Genomic DNA, 16,786 nt, shown 5'->3' on the forward strand with positions numbered 1-16,786 from the left:
ATTAAATTTCTTTATAAAAATATATTTTTCTCTGCAAGGAAAAAATGACTAAAATATTCACAAAACTTTCACTCCTAGAGAAATAAACTTAAAAACAAACAAATCTTTCTCTATATTAATATGCACATAATTATCTGCTACCGTAAAATTGATACACGCTGTATATCATTCGTTTGACCTCAAATGTCATCACGCTGTATATAAAATATGCAAAGAATAAATTCTTTATATTTTAAGTGCTTATTTCTTCCGGTGGCGCCGCTTGAGTAAATTTAGTTCCATAAAATGGGAGCCTGCATCTCCTTACTAAATTTTATCTAAATCGTTTCGTTTATAGCAGTAAGAATCCGACATACAGAGTTTCTTTTGTACATATAAAGAGAATTAAGAAAATTCCTTATCTATGACTCTCTAATTTCGTAACGACTGGTTCTGAAAAATCTTACTTTTTTATTTTCCTGCAGATCATGAGAGTAGAACCCAGGACCTCATAGTAAAAAGTCACGTACATGAATGATTAGACCCATGAGGTAATTTAATTAAAAATTACAGTGTATTTCTCCTCTAAATTAAATTCAACAAGATTATCGTAACAATATATCTTAATTCGTTGTATGTATGTAGGTTAATCGTCTTCAGAACTGTGTCAGTGGGTGTGACAGACATCCTAGATGACAATAACTAGTTATGTGGCTATGAAACACGCGATTATATACCACTATACTTAAGAAAATAAATTAATTGTAGGTTTTATAATGTATTGAATAAGTATACGAAATTTGATAGTGCTATGTAGAGAATAGATACATCCTTTCTTGCAACAAAATTTTCTCCGCTGGTGTTGTTTCACTTTCCGATATCAACGCCTTTAAAGACACGTAATTTTATGCGTGAATTCAATATAAAAAAGTCTTAGCAATAAATTTAATTGAAAGTACATTCTTATCGCAGGCAGCCATTAATCAATTAAATCTTAGACAAAATATTTTAATATATTAAAAGTTATATTACACAAAGAGAAAAAGGACACTATAATTTAAAGCATAACGAACTAAGCCTTCTTTATTCCAGTAATTAGGTACGAGTACGATCGTCGTTAATTTAATTTCTTTATTAATTAGCATATCTCATTTCGTTATCCGTAACCACGGTTCATATTTAACGATATTTAAAATTTTATTGCACGAAACCCATGTCATAATTACATAACTTCCCAAACCTGTAACCCAAGAGGTTTTTTACCATAAAAATAAGTACCCACACTCTTCAAAACGTTGGCCATATAAATGCTAATTTTCTCAGTTCAAAATTACTTGCGATAACTTGTTATTTAAGTGTAAATTCAATGCAAAAGGACATAGTGATTATCATTTTAAAAAGGCGATATCTAATTTTGGTGGAGCGTGTAAAAGGTTTTACAGATTAGGCGTATATTTTGTTCAGACTATATTTTGTTGCTCACTGTTCGCTTGCAGGCGCTATAGACACGCTACGTGTTGTACAAATTGTGTTGGTGCTGCAAATGACTTCTTATTAACAATTGCTTCAGATTGTTTTCTAGAAATCTGGCAAGGATCATGACGAGCTTAACGTTTGTAACTGATTAAGCTGGTCATTGAAAGTATAAGGTATTTTTGTAGAGTACTATTGTTTCTATCAACGACCTAAAATTTTGGTACGAGGCCTAGTAAGATATGACGAGGTGAGTCAAACTGTCGAACTTATACAATAAAATTAAATAGCATTAAACAGATAAAAGTATGAAAATACCTATCTATATTAGCCTTAAACTTATGAAAGTATGATTGTATTTATAATGGCTTATTATTCTTGTTAATCACTAAAATTTTCAACGCTAGCTCCTGTAAGAAACGGCGAGATTGATTATCAAACGAAGGATTGGCGACAAAAAGCCAAAAATGAAGATATATGGTAAAGAAGACTGTGGTCTATTCGTACCTATTGTTTTAATTATCACGCGCGAATGATCCGTACAATCTGCAACTACCCTAAGGTCATTAACCCGCAGGTTTGGATATAAACTCGCAGCTTTAGTGGCCCGAAGCGGAACAAGTTTGTGATGATACCGGTATGTCAAGTCGATCGACTAACGGCATTTTATTTGTATTTAAATCTTTAAGTACTTGGTGTTCAGTGCTGTGTTGTGTACATTACTGTAATCTTTTGAGATGTTTGATAACACTTTACACTTTTATCGTATATTGTGGCTTTTTTAAGAGATTGTTAATCTTTAAGAGTTGGGCTTGATTTTTATTAAAGCTAAGTATTATTGATTGTTTAGTCTGCTGTGGTATGACTGTTTAAAAAGTCTTTATAATTGTCTTGTGGTTGAAATTGGGATAGCTGTAATTTTGGAGAGCTAGGGGGGGCAATATTCATGCCCGCCCCCGCTCGAAGGTGGGCCCGCATCCAAAGCGGGCCGTCACCGGCTAGGACGCGGAGTATCCAATCGGAGGTACCGCGTCCTGGCCACTTTATGGTGACAGTTGAAGGAACACCGTCAGGTTTTTAGTCGGTATGCCCAAATTTAAAAGCCGGAACGCCTAGCCGGCGGGAGAGCCCGACAGACCCCCGCTACCTCCCTGGAGCGGGACATGCAGTAATGCATTTTCCTGACGAAAAAAAAAAAAAATAAAAAAAAAAATTGTTATACCCATCGTTGAGTATTTTACAATGAAATTTGGTACTTGTCAAAACTAGTTCATTCAAAAAACACTAGAGGCGCTGGTCCTTTGTGTTTATAACTTCGATGCATTGTAGTTGCATGGTGTTGATGTTAAAAGCGAATTATCTGTGTATTTCATACACTTCTATCACCTTTACCCTCGGGTATAAAAGGCGTGATATCATGTATGTTTGTAAAGTGTAAAATACAAATCCTTAAACAGCTGACTCATCATCACAACTTGACCTTGACCGACCTTGAATACTTGTCTGACCTCAGTTACTTACATAACACCCATTTGTTTGTTTTACATAACACCTTGTTGACCATGTAAATAACGAAGTCTTATGGCTTGTTTAATATTGTCAAGACTGGACGTTTAGTGATGGAATAATCTTAGTAGGAACTTGCTTAGTGGAACCTTATATATTTTATTGTATCCTATTGCATTGTAGCCTAATTATACATTCAGGTTATAATATGTGTAACTTGCAGTAGTATTTGTATAAAAGAGTAACAAGCTGAAATTCATATATTCTTTATTATAAAAAATAAATTAAAAAAATTAATACATACCTATTCCAAAAAATAAATTAATCAAATGATTTTTACTCTAAAGCTTAAATCTGCAAATACAAGTTCTCTTCCTAAATAAAATATCATAGCAAAAGAGCGCCATACCATTTTATTATGTTGGGAAATTGAACTCGGGAATTGTAGGCGCATACTCATAGATAGCTCGATGTTGGTCAGCAGTAATCACTCCAAGTCCATATCACCGGGTCTCGTGTACACAATTCATATGAATAGGTAATCCATACTAATATTACTAATGTATGTTCGTTAGTCCATCTATCATGTCAAAACGACTATACCGATTTTGATAAAATTTTGAAGTTTTATAAATTAAATACTACTGGGAAAAAGGTAGTCATAATTAATACAAATTATTAGATTTTCTCCGTAACTTCATTCCCACGTAAAAATGGTCGAAGCGATTCCGACTTTTTGTAATAAACAGCGGCGTTTAAAGGAGTTTATGAGTATCAGGTTTAAAGATAAGGTAAAACTAAGCTTACCTCATCGTCCTTGTTAACAAACAAACATATACTTAAGCGTAATAACAAATAACGCATCTTCCAATCATGTGTTTAATCGTAAATGCAATTAAACAAGTTAGTGACCAAACGTTTTAAAGATTTAAGTATAAGGATTCTTTAAAAAAACACAGCAATAATAATATTTCGTCAGACGAAAAAAAGGATTTTACCCAGACCCGATAAAAAAAAATTACAATTGTATCTTAAATATTGCAATGACCTTAAATCTGAGTTATTTGAAAAAATGATAACACTATAATCTATACCGTAATTTCAAATGTCCAATAGATAAGGATTCAAACTAAAACAAAAGTTAACATGAATATTACGTACGTGTACTAGGAAAGCATGTAAAGCCGGTAGCATTGCGCCTACCCTCTCACCTGCTAGTATATACCACTGAACACACTCTTGGACATTATAAACAAAGCCCTGCATCGTTGGTAGGTTTCCATGGAACTTTTCGCTGCACCCAATTAGCTCCTCATTTTTATTCTTATAAAAAAGACAACTCCCGTAAGAATTGCTCTTGTGTCGCGGGAATTTTCACAAACATACAAACAACGCCCACAGAGCACAACCAGACCCGAAACAATTTCTCTGGATCGTAAAAATAATTGTCTCGTGTCGTAATCGCACCCACGACCTCCCGACGCAATGATAGCGGCGTGGTGACCTAAACCACTGCGCCACGGAGGCAGTCAATTCTTAGGTCCGAGACAGAAAACTGTGACCCTAAGATCAGCTTCAAGAAAGAATATGAGAATATATTTCTATTATACATATATTCCTAAACGTGTCATTTCATCAACATCTGCTTAACGGTCATTCTAATCACGTTTTCTAAACGGGTCAGGGTTCAAAAATGATATGATAAAATTAACTAAAAAATATTATTGAACAATAATATTTTTCCTTGAAGAGATAAGTAGAGTTTTAAAAATAAATCTTCCAGACCTAAGGGGTTAATCCATTTCAGAAGAAGAAGAAAGCTTTTTTTTCTTATATTATTATAATACACAATACTTGTTCTAATAGTATTTGTAGAAAGATTACTTAAGATAACGTTGAACTAAAAACTGCTGGCACCTGGAGTCATAATTATGTGAATACCGGGATGTGAGGCGCTCGTGGCTAGTTGTACTCACCGGTCGGTAAACGATCAATGGGTTTAGCAACCTTGGCGCGGACATTCCATAGATGGGCATAGTGGTATTTGAACTGAGCGTCTCCGTGCTTCGGAGGGCACGTAAAAAGTCGGTCCCGGTTGTTATCAATAAGATAACAGTCGTTAAGCCATGTCAAAGGCCTTTGGGCGGCTTGAACAACTTTGACACTAGGTTGACCACTGACCATACGACCAATTAATGAAATGAAGCAGCTAAGATTTCAGAACCTTACGCTGTAAATAAGATGCTGGAACTAATGCAAGAAAATCAACTCAGCAGCAGTATGGTCCCAGGCCATATCATGGCCCAATTTTTGCCGATCCAGGTGAACAGTTTGGGGTAAAAATCAAAGTGTCCATTCCTTAATTATATTACGGTTTTGCAAAAATGAAGCATCGGTTATACTGGTCCATGTAAACGTACCTTTATAAGTTTAGGCAGATAAATTTATTATTTCCTTACAATAATAAGATAAAGACAATTCGTCCCCTATATAAAAATCAACTCATTATTTCTAACGAACAGTTGAACCAAATTCTTCATACAAATCACTTGTACAACCCGACTAAATTAAATAGTACTTTATAATCATGAAGTTTGCTGTCACATTGTGTGTTCTGGTTTTTGTAGCCTTAGCTGCAGCCAAACCTCAGAGATATGACTGCAATGGTACCATTGATGGATTTGGCAGATGTAAGTTTTGCTTTTTTTTTGCCTTGAGACATTCCCATGATGAAAAGGAGCTCGTGGCTTAGTTAACAACAGCTGCGCGGATCGATCTCTGAGGTTAAGCCATGCCTGCCGAGGTTGATATGTGGATGGGTGATCGGTTAAATTGTGGGTCCCGGCTGTCATTTTCGAACATCTTTGACAGGCGTCAAGACAGAAGCTTCAAAGTCTGACAACCAGGCTTACCGAAGGGTATCGTGTTATCCCAGGTAACTGGGTTGCGGAGGTCAGATAGGCAGTCGCTCCATGTAAAACACTGATATTCAGCTGCATCCGGTGAGACTTGAAGCCGACTCCAACATAGCTTGGAAGAAAGGGTAAGCTGATATACTTTCCCACGATGGAGTAGCTGAATAACACCCGTATCTGAGGTCATTGCCCTGCACGGTGGGTTTATTCAAGAAATGACTACTTCGTCTTATCTCGAGTATGAAGAGAATCGGCGACAAACAGTGAAACCAAATCAGTTCATACCTTCAAACGTCTTTAATGTTGGAAGAAGAGGTATTGGATATTCTGCCCATCAATCAATCAATAAAACAACTTATTTTGAGTACAAGTAACTATAGCTGTACGGCATGGTGTGATCAGAAAGTCAGGTAACTAGTCGTGGAAATAAAGACGAAGAAGATGTCTGCGGCGTCTTTTGAATGTACATTTTTGTGCCTTAGATGCAATATATATTTTTTTGTTAGCCCTTTATGTGTCCCATTGCTGGAAAAAGGCCTTCCCTCTTTCCTTCCAAACCTGTCTGTCCTGTGCCACTGTGGACCCGCAAATGCCTTTATTTAATGTCTCAATTTGTTTAATTTCGATACTTTGTCCATCTTTTTAGGCAAACATAACGCTATGTCCTGATGAAAGACGTAAAGATTTGTAAAGCTGTAAATGAACGCCATTGAAAGAAATAGCCGAGAAGTAGAAAATGGGGACTATTTTTTTTATCCCATTGCTGTCCCACTGCAATGGTCTCCTCCTGAACGATGGGGAGGAGAGTTTTGGGAACTATTTAAAATAACCTTATTGTATTTCTTCAGGTATACAAGATTGCCCAAGAGGCACTTACCGGTACGCCACAGCCTGCGGCCCCTTCACTCCAGAAGCGACTTGCAACAGACCCCACCCTCGAGCGGAAGATGCTTTCATCTGCGATTTCTCAGCTTGCTATTGTTCATCTCCGAAAGTCAGGAATGTTATCACTGGCAAATGTGTAGCGCTAGAAGACTGCCCAACAAATTGATCAATATCACGTTTTTAAAGCAGTACAGACACGGGTAAAAATATGTGTGTATCCACTGTCACATGTTCAACCGTAGTCTTTTTGGAAATATAAATTTTATTATTAATGTTACCTATCAACAATTCATACTGATTGTAAAATTACTTTGATGGTAATAAACAGAAAACTTTTGTATTTTCAGTGTGAAAATTCTGTTAAAAAATTGTACTGTGTATAAATATTTTTATTTTCGATTGTACATAAGGATTGTGTGATATTATATAATTATTAAAATGCATTCTAAAGTGTGTGGTCGATTTCTAACCGAGTTTTTATTAAAATGGGACTTGCCCGACAGCATGTTAACTAATGACAGTAAAATAAATCAGCAATATGTTCTATTCAAATGATTATTAATATGCCATATCTTATATTCTATAAAATAAAACTAGAAATATGTAAAAGCGACAAAAATATCCCTGTTTTTTAACCTTTTACTTGCCCTAAACCCAGGTTGCTTTTAACAATAAATATATTATTTGTAGCTAATATTCGAGACAATATCTTAAATATGATCAGATGTTCAGGAGATATATATATATAAGAATCTGAAAAAATCTTATTCTCACTTTATTATCTTTATAAATGATAATGTTTCTATACTAACGTATATTTGTCATCTAGGTAATTTCTTCTTAATAGCTGGACATGTTTGGATGGGATTATGGAAAGTTGTAAGTACACATCCGGTAGGTGGCACTGCAACAGTATATAAATAAATAAATAAAATAAATATTATTGGACAATTCACACACGGTCATTTGATCCAAATTAAGCAGAGCTTGTACTATGGTAACCAAATAACTGATAAACATACTCATATAGATAAATTGACAACCAGACTCAGAACAAATTCGTGGTCATCACACAAAAACTTGTCCCGGGTGGGATTCGAACCCACCACATATCACATTATGAAGCTGCATTTTGGGGTGTCGTCTCGTAGAATATAAATATTTATACAAATAAGATAAATTTGTATAGCTATTACAAAAATACTATGACGCGCATAAACATATAAAAAAATATTAAAAATCACTAAATACTAGTTAGTAAAACTGGTTAACCTACACGATCACACTTAATATTGTATCAGCATTTATATATAAACCGACCTATTTAGTGTTTTGTATCAGTCGAACAAAATAGTCCATAGTCATCACTTGTGTTATCCGACCAAATTAAGAAGGTCTTTGCAATCATGAAGGTGGTCATCGCGTTGTGTGTCCTGACTTTTGTCTCGTTTGCTTCTGCTACACCCCAGGCGTATCCTAGAGGCTGCATTTATGTTCTAGGAAAATGTAAGTTAAAATTATTCATTAATATGTACGACGATAAGCCCCCTGTGTCATAATAATCTAGGTTCCTACACTAATATTATGAACCCAAAGATATTTTATTTTAGACACGGTAATCTTAGAAATTACTGGTCTGATTTGGATTATTTTCCAATAGTAGGAAATCAAACTGAATCAAGAGTGTTCTTAGTATTTTAATTTCATTATTCTAATTTTTATATTTTGCCTGAGACTTCTTCTGGATAGAATAACTACTGAGCCTGAAAAATAATTGAATATTTGTATTAATACAGGCTGTTTATTACCTGTGTGTCATATTCGTCTGAATCAAATCTTTAGTTTTTAGGTGGATAAGCAATAATCCGAACTATTCCAAAATTCAGGGCTATAGAATATTACTAGGGTAGCTAAATTTCATGTTCTGGACATCTAAAAGTTGGCATTTGAGATATTGTTGCTATACAGGTACTTTAATGTTATAAAAATAATAATATTTATAAAGCAGAGAGCGTGATAAACATATAATTATGTGGCCTTGATCTTGAATAAATTGCTTCGTTACTATGTTATCTCTATATTCTGTTCAATGACATTAAATGTTTAAAAACAACATCAAATAAAAACAAATTTAAATCATTACGATTTAATTCTTATTTGCTGTCTACCTGTTTTTAGTTAATCAAGACCATATTTTAAGCCGCCTCTAACAAGAGGCGGCTTAGACAGCTAAGAATAAGAATTAGAACCACTAATTATACAAAAAGTAAATAAAAACTGGACAAGGGAGGGTTTAATTATGGAGTCGACCATGCTTGCCAATTTGAACACTCTGTATTTGTGTCTTTCTACGAATTATTATTTTTAAGCTCTCAAACTGACGAATATTTCCAAGAGATGTTTTCTTTAAATGCAACTACAAGAACTATTCCTAATACAGGCAAAACTACGGAAAATCATTAGTTAGTTGCCATTATTGCCCTCGTCCACCTAAAAAGAATTCCAACCAGTAGACCAGTTTGACCATCACTACTGCAGAAACTAATAATAACTGTACCGCTCTCCATATTTCAGGTTACAAGGAATGCGAAGTAGGTACGCACGCGTACGCCACGGGTTGCGGCCAGAAAACCCCTGAAGCAACCTGCGAGCAACCAAACCCTGTTAAAGAGGAAGGCATTATCTGCGACTATTCGGCCTGCTACTGTGACCCTCCTACCGTCCGCGACTCCATCAGTGGCAAATGTGTGCCCATTGAACAGTGTCCCAAGAAATAAATGATGAAATAAACGGATTCCTGATTAACAATGTGACTGCTTTTTCTGTATTTAATGTTTTCAAGATAAATTTACAAAAGTTTATCAGTTGCACTTAAAAAAGTAAATGATAAGCTATATGTATTTTGTTTGGAATGCCAAAATTATGTTTTGTATTTTTGATAATAAATTGTTAATTCAAAAAAAGATTTTTAATTCGCTATAACCATGAACCAACTGTGAAAAATGGTTGGTATTTTAAAAAAAAAATCATCTTTTGGATATATGCATATAAATAAACACTTATAAAATAAGCAAACGAATTTTATGTATTTTTGTTATACTTTCGGGTATAAAAAGCGTATTTCATACATCTCCGCCTATCCCTATATAATAGGTTTATTTCATACACAATAGCCCAATACTAATAACTAATGACGACAATAAAGTGAGTTCATTAGAATGATGACTTAGTAAATTGACTAATTTGTCCAATTAGCATCTATCTATACTTTGAAAAAAGATTTCTTATAACGACTCCACCCATTAATTGATATTAGTAAGTATATAAGGTCTTACTTTTAGTATGTAAGATCAGTATAGTATTGACATTTGTGTGAGAAACTACAGACAATAAATATGAAGGTGTTCGTCGTTTGTGTGTTAGCAGTCATTGCTGTGACGTCAGGTAAGTTTGATAATATAGTCTGTAGAGAGATTCACTACAGTCGGTACTATAGAGTATCGGAAATTTGACATTTAAAATGCACTGCAAAAATAGTACTCACGCCGCCCGTTAGAAGCACTGTTCAGTGCCTCGATTCTCTACTACTATCGACTACCGACAACCGATCTGTCATCGAGAAATTTTGTATGAAAATCTGATCAGCACCTCTGTCGGGTGTCGTAGGAAACATTTTGGCAGTACATTCTAAATGTCAAAATTTCGATAGCTAGCCGGTTGTCGGTAGTCGATAGTGGTAGAGAATCAAGGTACAATAGCGCAATTCTGTATAGTCTGTACTGTCGAGTATCGAAAGTGTTAAAATGTACTGCTAAAATAGTTCTTACGGAGCCCAGCAGACACGATAAACCAATTTTGTGTTAACTCTATACTAATATTATAAAATTGTAGAGTTGGTTTGGTTGAACGCGGTAATCTCAGGAACTACTGGTACGAATTGAAAAATTATTTTACTGTTGGATAGCCTATTTATTGAGGAATGCTATAGGCTATAACATAACGACCATAAGGAGCGGAATAGCAACGAAAAATGTTACGAAGACGGAGAAAATTATGACCTATTCTCACTTATACAAGCGAAGTTGCGCGGGTCAGCTAGTACCTAGTATTATAAAAATGTGACATGTATGTGCTCTTGATATTGCAAACTCAAATCGATGGCCCGAAAAACTTACTAAATTCCTTTGAGAAGCTGATAAGTACATACAATGTCAACAAAGTCATTCCAACTTGTTAATTGCAGTTCAAGTTTTGATAGTTAAATGTTATTAATTAATTGATCAGTGCCATTAATTGCCGTTTGTAATGACGAGTATAATTGCTTTTTGATTTAACGATGGTCAGTCTAGACTGGTTTGCATACGTCAATATATTGTTATTTAATTGTCAGTTTATCTTAAATATTTTTAGTAATTCATTAGTACAATTTATTATCTTGAACAATATAAAGAGCAGAGACTTAAGATAGAAATTATGGCAGGAAAATTTAATTGTGTCATTTAGGGTGTTAAAATTATTATTATAACCTGAAAATCCAGCAAACTTTCTCTTAGCTATTTTAGTGGTGAGCTATAAAAGATACATAGTTTGAATAAATCAAGCCTGTTGTTGCAAATACAGACGCGTAGAGCAAAGTAGCAGGAAAATTTCCTCATAAAGTAAATTTTAACGTGATTTATTTTATAACAACCATTCTTATATGGCCGAATAATAATTCAGTAAAGCTGGAATTCCGAAATCTTATACAGAATGGAATAAAAATAATGTGAATGTGCCCTTTAACACATCTTACTTGAACCACTATGGTTGAGCCCAAAAGAAAACCACGTAAAACTTTCTGTGCAGTATTACTCCAAATACTTTTGTCATTTCAGGTCGGGAGTGCCCGGAAGGCTCTCACCTCGTGACCACGGAATGTGGTCCCATGGTCCTGGAGCCGTCATGTGACCACCCTGAAATACAGGTGCTGAAAGACGTGAACATTTGTGACTATTCTTCTTGCTTCTGCGACGCTCCTAAAGTGAGAAACACTATTAGTGGCAACTGTGTTCGTCTAGAAGAATGCCCCAAGACTGACTTCCAAGAATGGTTTGAGGCACATCCCAAGAAACATTAATACAATGGCAAATACAATGTTTTGAATAAAAGTTGTTAAGTACTTTTGATAACCTTGTATTTTATTTCTCATTTCTTTTTTAGGGTTTTGTACCCAAAGAGCTAGGAGACTGAGACTTCATTGAATAAATTTAACCCATTAGTGTCCCACTTTTGGGCAAGGGTCTCCCTCCGTAATGAGGTAGAGGTTAGGCCTTGAGTCCACTATGCTGGCCAATTGCGGGTTGAAGATATTGTATTCCTTCAAGAGTTGCTCTAAAGGACTCTCAGACATGCAAGATTGCATCACGATATTTTCCTTCACTGTTGAGAGATAATCATTTCTATACACACAAAACTTCGAATAGTTATTGGTGTGGTGCCTCGGTTTCGAACTAAACACTTGCGTGGGAGGTACTAACTTATACCACTCGGCTATCTCATTAGTTAACATAAATAAACAAATTTTGCTGTTTTGAGGAAATACTCATAATCGAACAATCAGTTTCATCCAGATTTTAACTAGCACGTTTCATATTAATTCATTGATTTTCTTAAAATACGACGTAAAATGCATTACTGCCTCTTTAATGCGATTAATTGAGCAATAAAATCGTTAAAGTTAAAATCCCGTAAAATCAGTTTCATTAATATTTTCATTCATAATTGGTTTCTTCATAAAATTTGGGCGTAATTTTTAAAATGAGACACAATATTTTAATTATTGTCGTAGGCTGAAGTGGAAAGTAATTAACAGCCGCACGAATCGGTAGCTCTGGTTAAGCTACGCTTGTCGAGGTTGTTCTGTAGATGGGTGACCATATTATACGACCGAGTTCCTCCGTGTTTGGAAGACAAGTTAAATTGTGAAACCCGGCTTTCGTTATAAAATATCCTTAAAAGTTCTTTTGAGCAGTCACAAGCTTGAAAGTCTTACCAAAGTCAGTCGCTCCATGTAAAAAGCAGGTATTCAGCTGCATCCGGTGAGACTGGAAGCCGACTTCAACATATTTAGTTGGACGAGAGGCTAGGCAGAGGCTAGTGAGGTCGTAAATCAGCATGTTGAGCAATTTTTGGATTTTGAGATCAGTATGATACTGAAGTTAAGAGTTTAATAATTAATTTAGATTTAAATATGGGGTCGTTCGTCGTTTTGTGCGTTACAGTGATTATTTACTTATCGTGGGGTAAGTTAATCTTAATAATCTTTTAAGACACATTATAATTAAATACATTAAAAAAAATATGTGCGTATCCGAAAAAAATATGGATTCTGCTAACATTAGGTATAAATGCGGAAGTTAGTCTGTCTGTCACACTTTCATTGTCAAGCCGCTGAACAATTGTGATTCATTTTAGATTGAGATCTTAAAGACCCGTTATTAAACACTAGCTGACCCGCGCAACTTCGCTTGCGTCACATAAGAGAATTGGTCAAAATTTTCCCCGTATTTGTAACACTTTTTACTAGTATTCTGTTTCGAATGGCCGTAGCGTGATGTTATATAGCCTATAGCCTTCCTCGATAAATGGGCTATCTAACAGTGAAATAATTTTTCAAATCGGACCAGTAGGTCCTGAGAATAGCACGTTCAAACAAACAAACAAACTCTTCACTTTTATAATATGTATTAGTATAGATAGGTTTCATTATTAAGACTTGAGTGACTAAAATATGGGTTCACAAAGTATGTCAGCTCAGGAGTTTAGGTCATCTAACTTTAAATTTGCAGGTCTGGAGTGTCCACAAGGATCTCACTCCGTATCAATGGGCTGTGGTCCTATTTACTACGAGCCTACTTGTGAAGATCTCTACCCTACGCCACTGGCAGGCGTATTCTTCTGCGACTATTCTGCTTGCTTCTGTAACCATCCCACTGTGAGGCATAAGTTAGGGAAGTGTGTGCATTTAAGCGAGTGTAACTTGACTGACTTGGGTCCTCCGTAAATTTTAAACTAAATATATTAATAAAAAAGGAACGCCATAGGAAGACATTCACAAATCATATCGACGATGTCTTGCAAACAGTAGCTCAATTCTCTGTTACTATCGACTACCGAAAACCAACCTGTCATCGAGAAATTTAGTATGAAAATCTTATCAGCGGCTCTGACGGGCGTCGTAGAAACTTTTTTGACGGTACATTCTAAATGTCAAAATTCGATAGCTAGCCAGTTGTCGGTACTCGATAGTCGTAGAGAATCGAGGTACTGGTCATTAGTCATTATATTTTAACTCGTTTATTAATATCGAACGTGTGTATAAAATACACCTTGTGTACGTGGATATGGATTTGTATGAAATTTTATGAAATAAGGTTTAATTTTATAGGTGAAGGTATTGGAATTTTTTGTATTAAATTAACTTAAAATATTATTCACCTCATGTTTCTTTCTTTTGTAACCGGCGGTTCTGTATAACAAGATGTATGGATGTGAATGAGGCAAGGGACGTTTGTAAGGATCGTTCCAATAAGTGTTCTTTGGTCTGTTTCTACCTTCTCGGGGAAAAGGCCTAACTTAATAAGTACAAACATAATATTAAGCCTGATTTTTTTCTGTAAATAAAAAAAAACATACTTTGTATTAAAATGGTTTTATAATGTTTATATTATTAGTTTATATTATTTTGAAAACCTCTCTCTTTCCTTCTTATCGCGTCTCAAACTTTATTCAATAATGACTTAATCGATTTTTGTAAATATATAAGGTGCTTTTTTAGAAATTTACATTATTATTATACTACAGTTTGAAGAGAAATTATTAACTTAATTATAAAATATGAGATCGTTTGTTGTTTTGTGTGTTATAGCATTTGCTGCTTCAGCGTTGGGTAAGTTATATACCAAATATTTTATTTGTTGAGAATGGTTATTTTTATATTAACGACGCATATTAATCTAAAATAAAACTATACTGGAGATGAGTGAACAAATTTTTAACAAACATGTTACATAATAATATTCTGAAAACTAGGGAACAAGAGACCCATAATAATATGAGAAAAAAGTGATTATTAATAAAAAATTCTAACCCCCGTTTTCTGAGGTACATGTAGCGGCAGTTTATTTATTCAATAGCGTTAAAACTCATACAAAACAAACGCTGATAAACTACCGCTAAATGTACTCAGAAACCAGGGGTTAGACATGTTTAGCACCGGTTACTTTAAAATGGGAAGAAAGTGTTTAAGGTCAATTACAATATTTGAAATACTACAAACTACAATGTTGTTCATAGCAATATTTAGTACCAAGCACCGGACAACTAAACTCGTCGCTAGCTTTTATCTATTTACATATTTCTATAATCAAATTAAACCCCAATTATTCCCAAAGTTACACCATTCTACGCTAAATTTTTAAGTTATTTATAAGCAACGACTCTTTTGAACTGAAGCGCGATTCTGTACAGTCGGTATTGTCGGGTATCGAAATTTTGACATTTATAATGTACTGCCAAAATATTTCCTACGACGCCCATCAGAGGCGCTGATCAGATTTTCATACAAAATTTCTCGATGACAGATTGGTTGTCGGGAGTCGATAGTAGTAGACAATCGAGCTACTGAAACAAAATTTCTTTTAACCGTAGCGCCGCGTGTGGTGGGTTCGAATCCCACCCGGGACAAATTTTTGTGTGATGAGCACGAGTATTTGTTCTGAGCCTGGATGTTAATTTATCTATATAAGTATGTATTTAGAAGTATATAAGTATGTTTATCAGTTATTTGGTTACCATAGAACAAGGTCTGCTTTGTTTGAAATCAAATGACCGTGTATGAGTTGTCCAATGATATTTATTTATTTATTATTTCAGGTATAGAATGTCCAGCTGGTAGCCATAGTGTAACATTTGAAAACGAGCGTTTGTTGGTTGAACCTTCTTGTGGCAACCCAAACCCTGAACCCGGGAACCTGGTGCTTTATATGTCGCTGTGCTTCTGTGACCCTCCCACCGTGAGAGACATTTTCTATAATTGTGTAACTCTAGAAGAATGTGAAAAGATCAACGAAAAGTATGGTTTGAGCAACTCGAAGAAGTAACTGAATAAATCGATATGATAAATAAAATATTAAATTTGTTATTTGTTTTTTTTTTAAGTCCCCAACCCGCAATTTACCAGCGTGGTGGACTCAGAGTCTAACCCTTCCCTCATTCCCTGAGGAGACCCTTGCCCAGCAGTGGGCAAGGGCAGGTCAAACTTATTTGATTTTTTTTTCATTCTCATACTAAGTGCAAGAAAAATATAACAAGATGTTTACAAATTATTTTGTTATTCATAATAATGAGTCCTTTCTGACTTTGAACCTATTTGCTTTGAATTCGAGTCAGTCCGAATCATTTGTGTGTTGTACTTAGTGTCCGATGTTTGTAAAAGTCCCCGCGACAAAAGAGCAATTGTTTGTGCAGGAGTTGTATTTTTAAGTAACAAAATGTAACCAATTAAAGTTATTATTATTATATAAGTTGTTTAAATAAATTAGTAGCAATCACTTATGTTCTTCGTCGCAACAGAAGGTTTTGTGACCAAAAACGGAAAACCTGGTTTTTAAAAGAAATCACATTAATTTCTAATCATCCTAATTGATACATTAAAGTTATAAATAAATGTTGTTACTCAGAATTATTCAGTGTAATTTTATATTTTGTGACAGCATATTGCATAACATATTTGTTTAATTACTATTGAGAAATCATTTCTAAAATGAAAGTTTTGATAACACTGTGTGTCTGCTTTCTTGGGGTGACTTCTGGTAAGTATTTGGAAAAACGTCTATTATAAATATCGTAGTTGTCAAATATTGTCTGTAACATCCAGATCTTCAAGAGAATACTGCTTTCTAAAAATATTAAATATATAAGTATATTGCAAGCAGTATACTGTAACCTTTTCAAAACACAAAGTGGCTATGCTACTATACTACGTTTTT

The 16,786-nt window shown here is 34.7% G+C and overlaps 2 protein-coding genes across 2 annotated transcripts; both read left to right on the forward strand.

The window, feature by feature from the left end:
- The first annotated feature begins 5,468 nt into the window (after positions 1-5,468).
- LOC142982336 (uncharacterized) lies at positions 5,469-7,211 on the forward strand. Its single transcript, XM_076128795.1, has 2 exons — positions 5,469-5,648; positions 6,722-7,211. Exons 1-2 carry the CDS (start codon positions 5,546-5,548, stop codon positions 6,922-6,924), a joined length of 306 nt encoding a protein of 101 aa, XP_075984910.1. The 5' UTR covers positions 5,469-5,545; the 3' UTR covers positions 6,925-7,211.
- Positions 7,212-8,076: 865 nt separating this feature from the next.
- LOC142982119 (uncharacterized) lies at positions 8,077-9,748 on the forward strand. Its single transcript, XM_076128465.1, has 2 exons — positions 8,077-8,264; positions 9,333-9,748. The coding sequence occupies exons 1-2, from the start codon at positions 8,165-8,167 to the stop codon at positions 9,533-9,535; spliced, it is 303 nt and encodes a 100-aa protein (XP_075984580.1). The 5' UTR covers positions 8,077-8,164; the 3' UTR covers positions 9,536-9,748.
- Positions 9,749-16,786: the final 7,038 nt, after the last annotated feature.

Source organism: Anticarsia gemmatalis, chromosome 21, assembly GCF_050436995.1.
Source record: "Anticarsia gemmatalis isolate Benzon Research Colony breed Stoneville strain chromosome 21, ilAntGemm2 primary, whole genome shotgun sequence".
NCBI lineage: Eukaryota > Metazoa > Arthropoda > Insecta > Lepidoptera > Erebidae > Anticarsia > Anticarsia gemmatalis.

What these genes read in the sequence shown, in the direction of transcription:
- LOC142982336 (XM_076128795.1), top strand. Translation starts at nt 5,546, where the DNA reads ATGAAGTTTGCTGTCACATTGTGTGTTCTGGTTTTTGTAGCCTTAGCT. An exon ending in CATTGATGGATTTGGCAGAT is followed by an intron (nt 5,649 to 6,721) that starts GTAAGTTTTGCT and finishes GTATTTCTTCAG; the next exon opens with GTATACAAGATTGCCCAAGA.
- LOC142982119 (XM_076128465.1), top strand. Translation starts at nt 8,165, where the DNA reads ATGAAGGTGGTCATCGCGTTGTGTGTCCTGACTTTTGTCTCGTTTGCT. An exon ending in CATTTATGTTCTAGGAAAAT is followed by an intron (nt 8,265 to 9,332) that starts GTAAGTTAAAAT and finishes TCCATATTTCAG; the next exon opens with GTTACAAGGAATGCGAAGTA.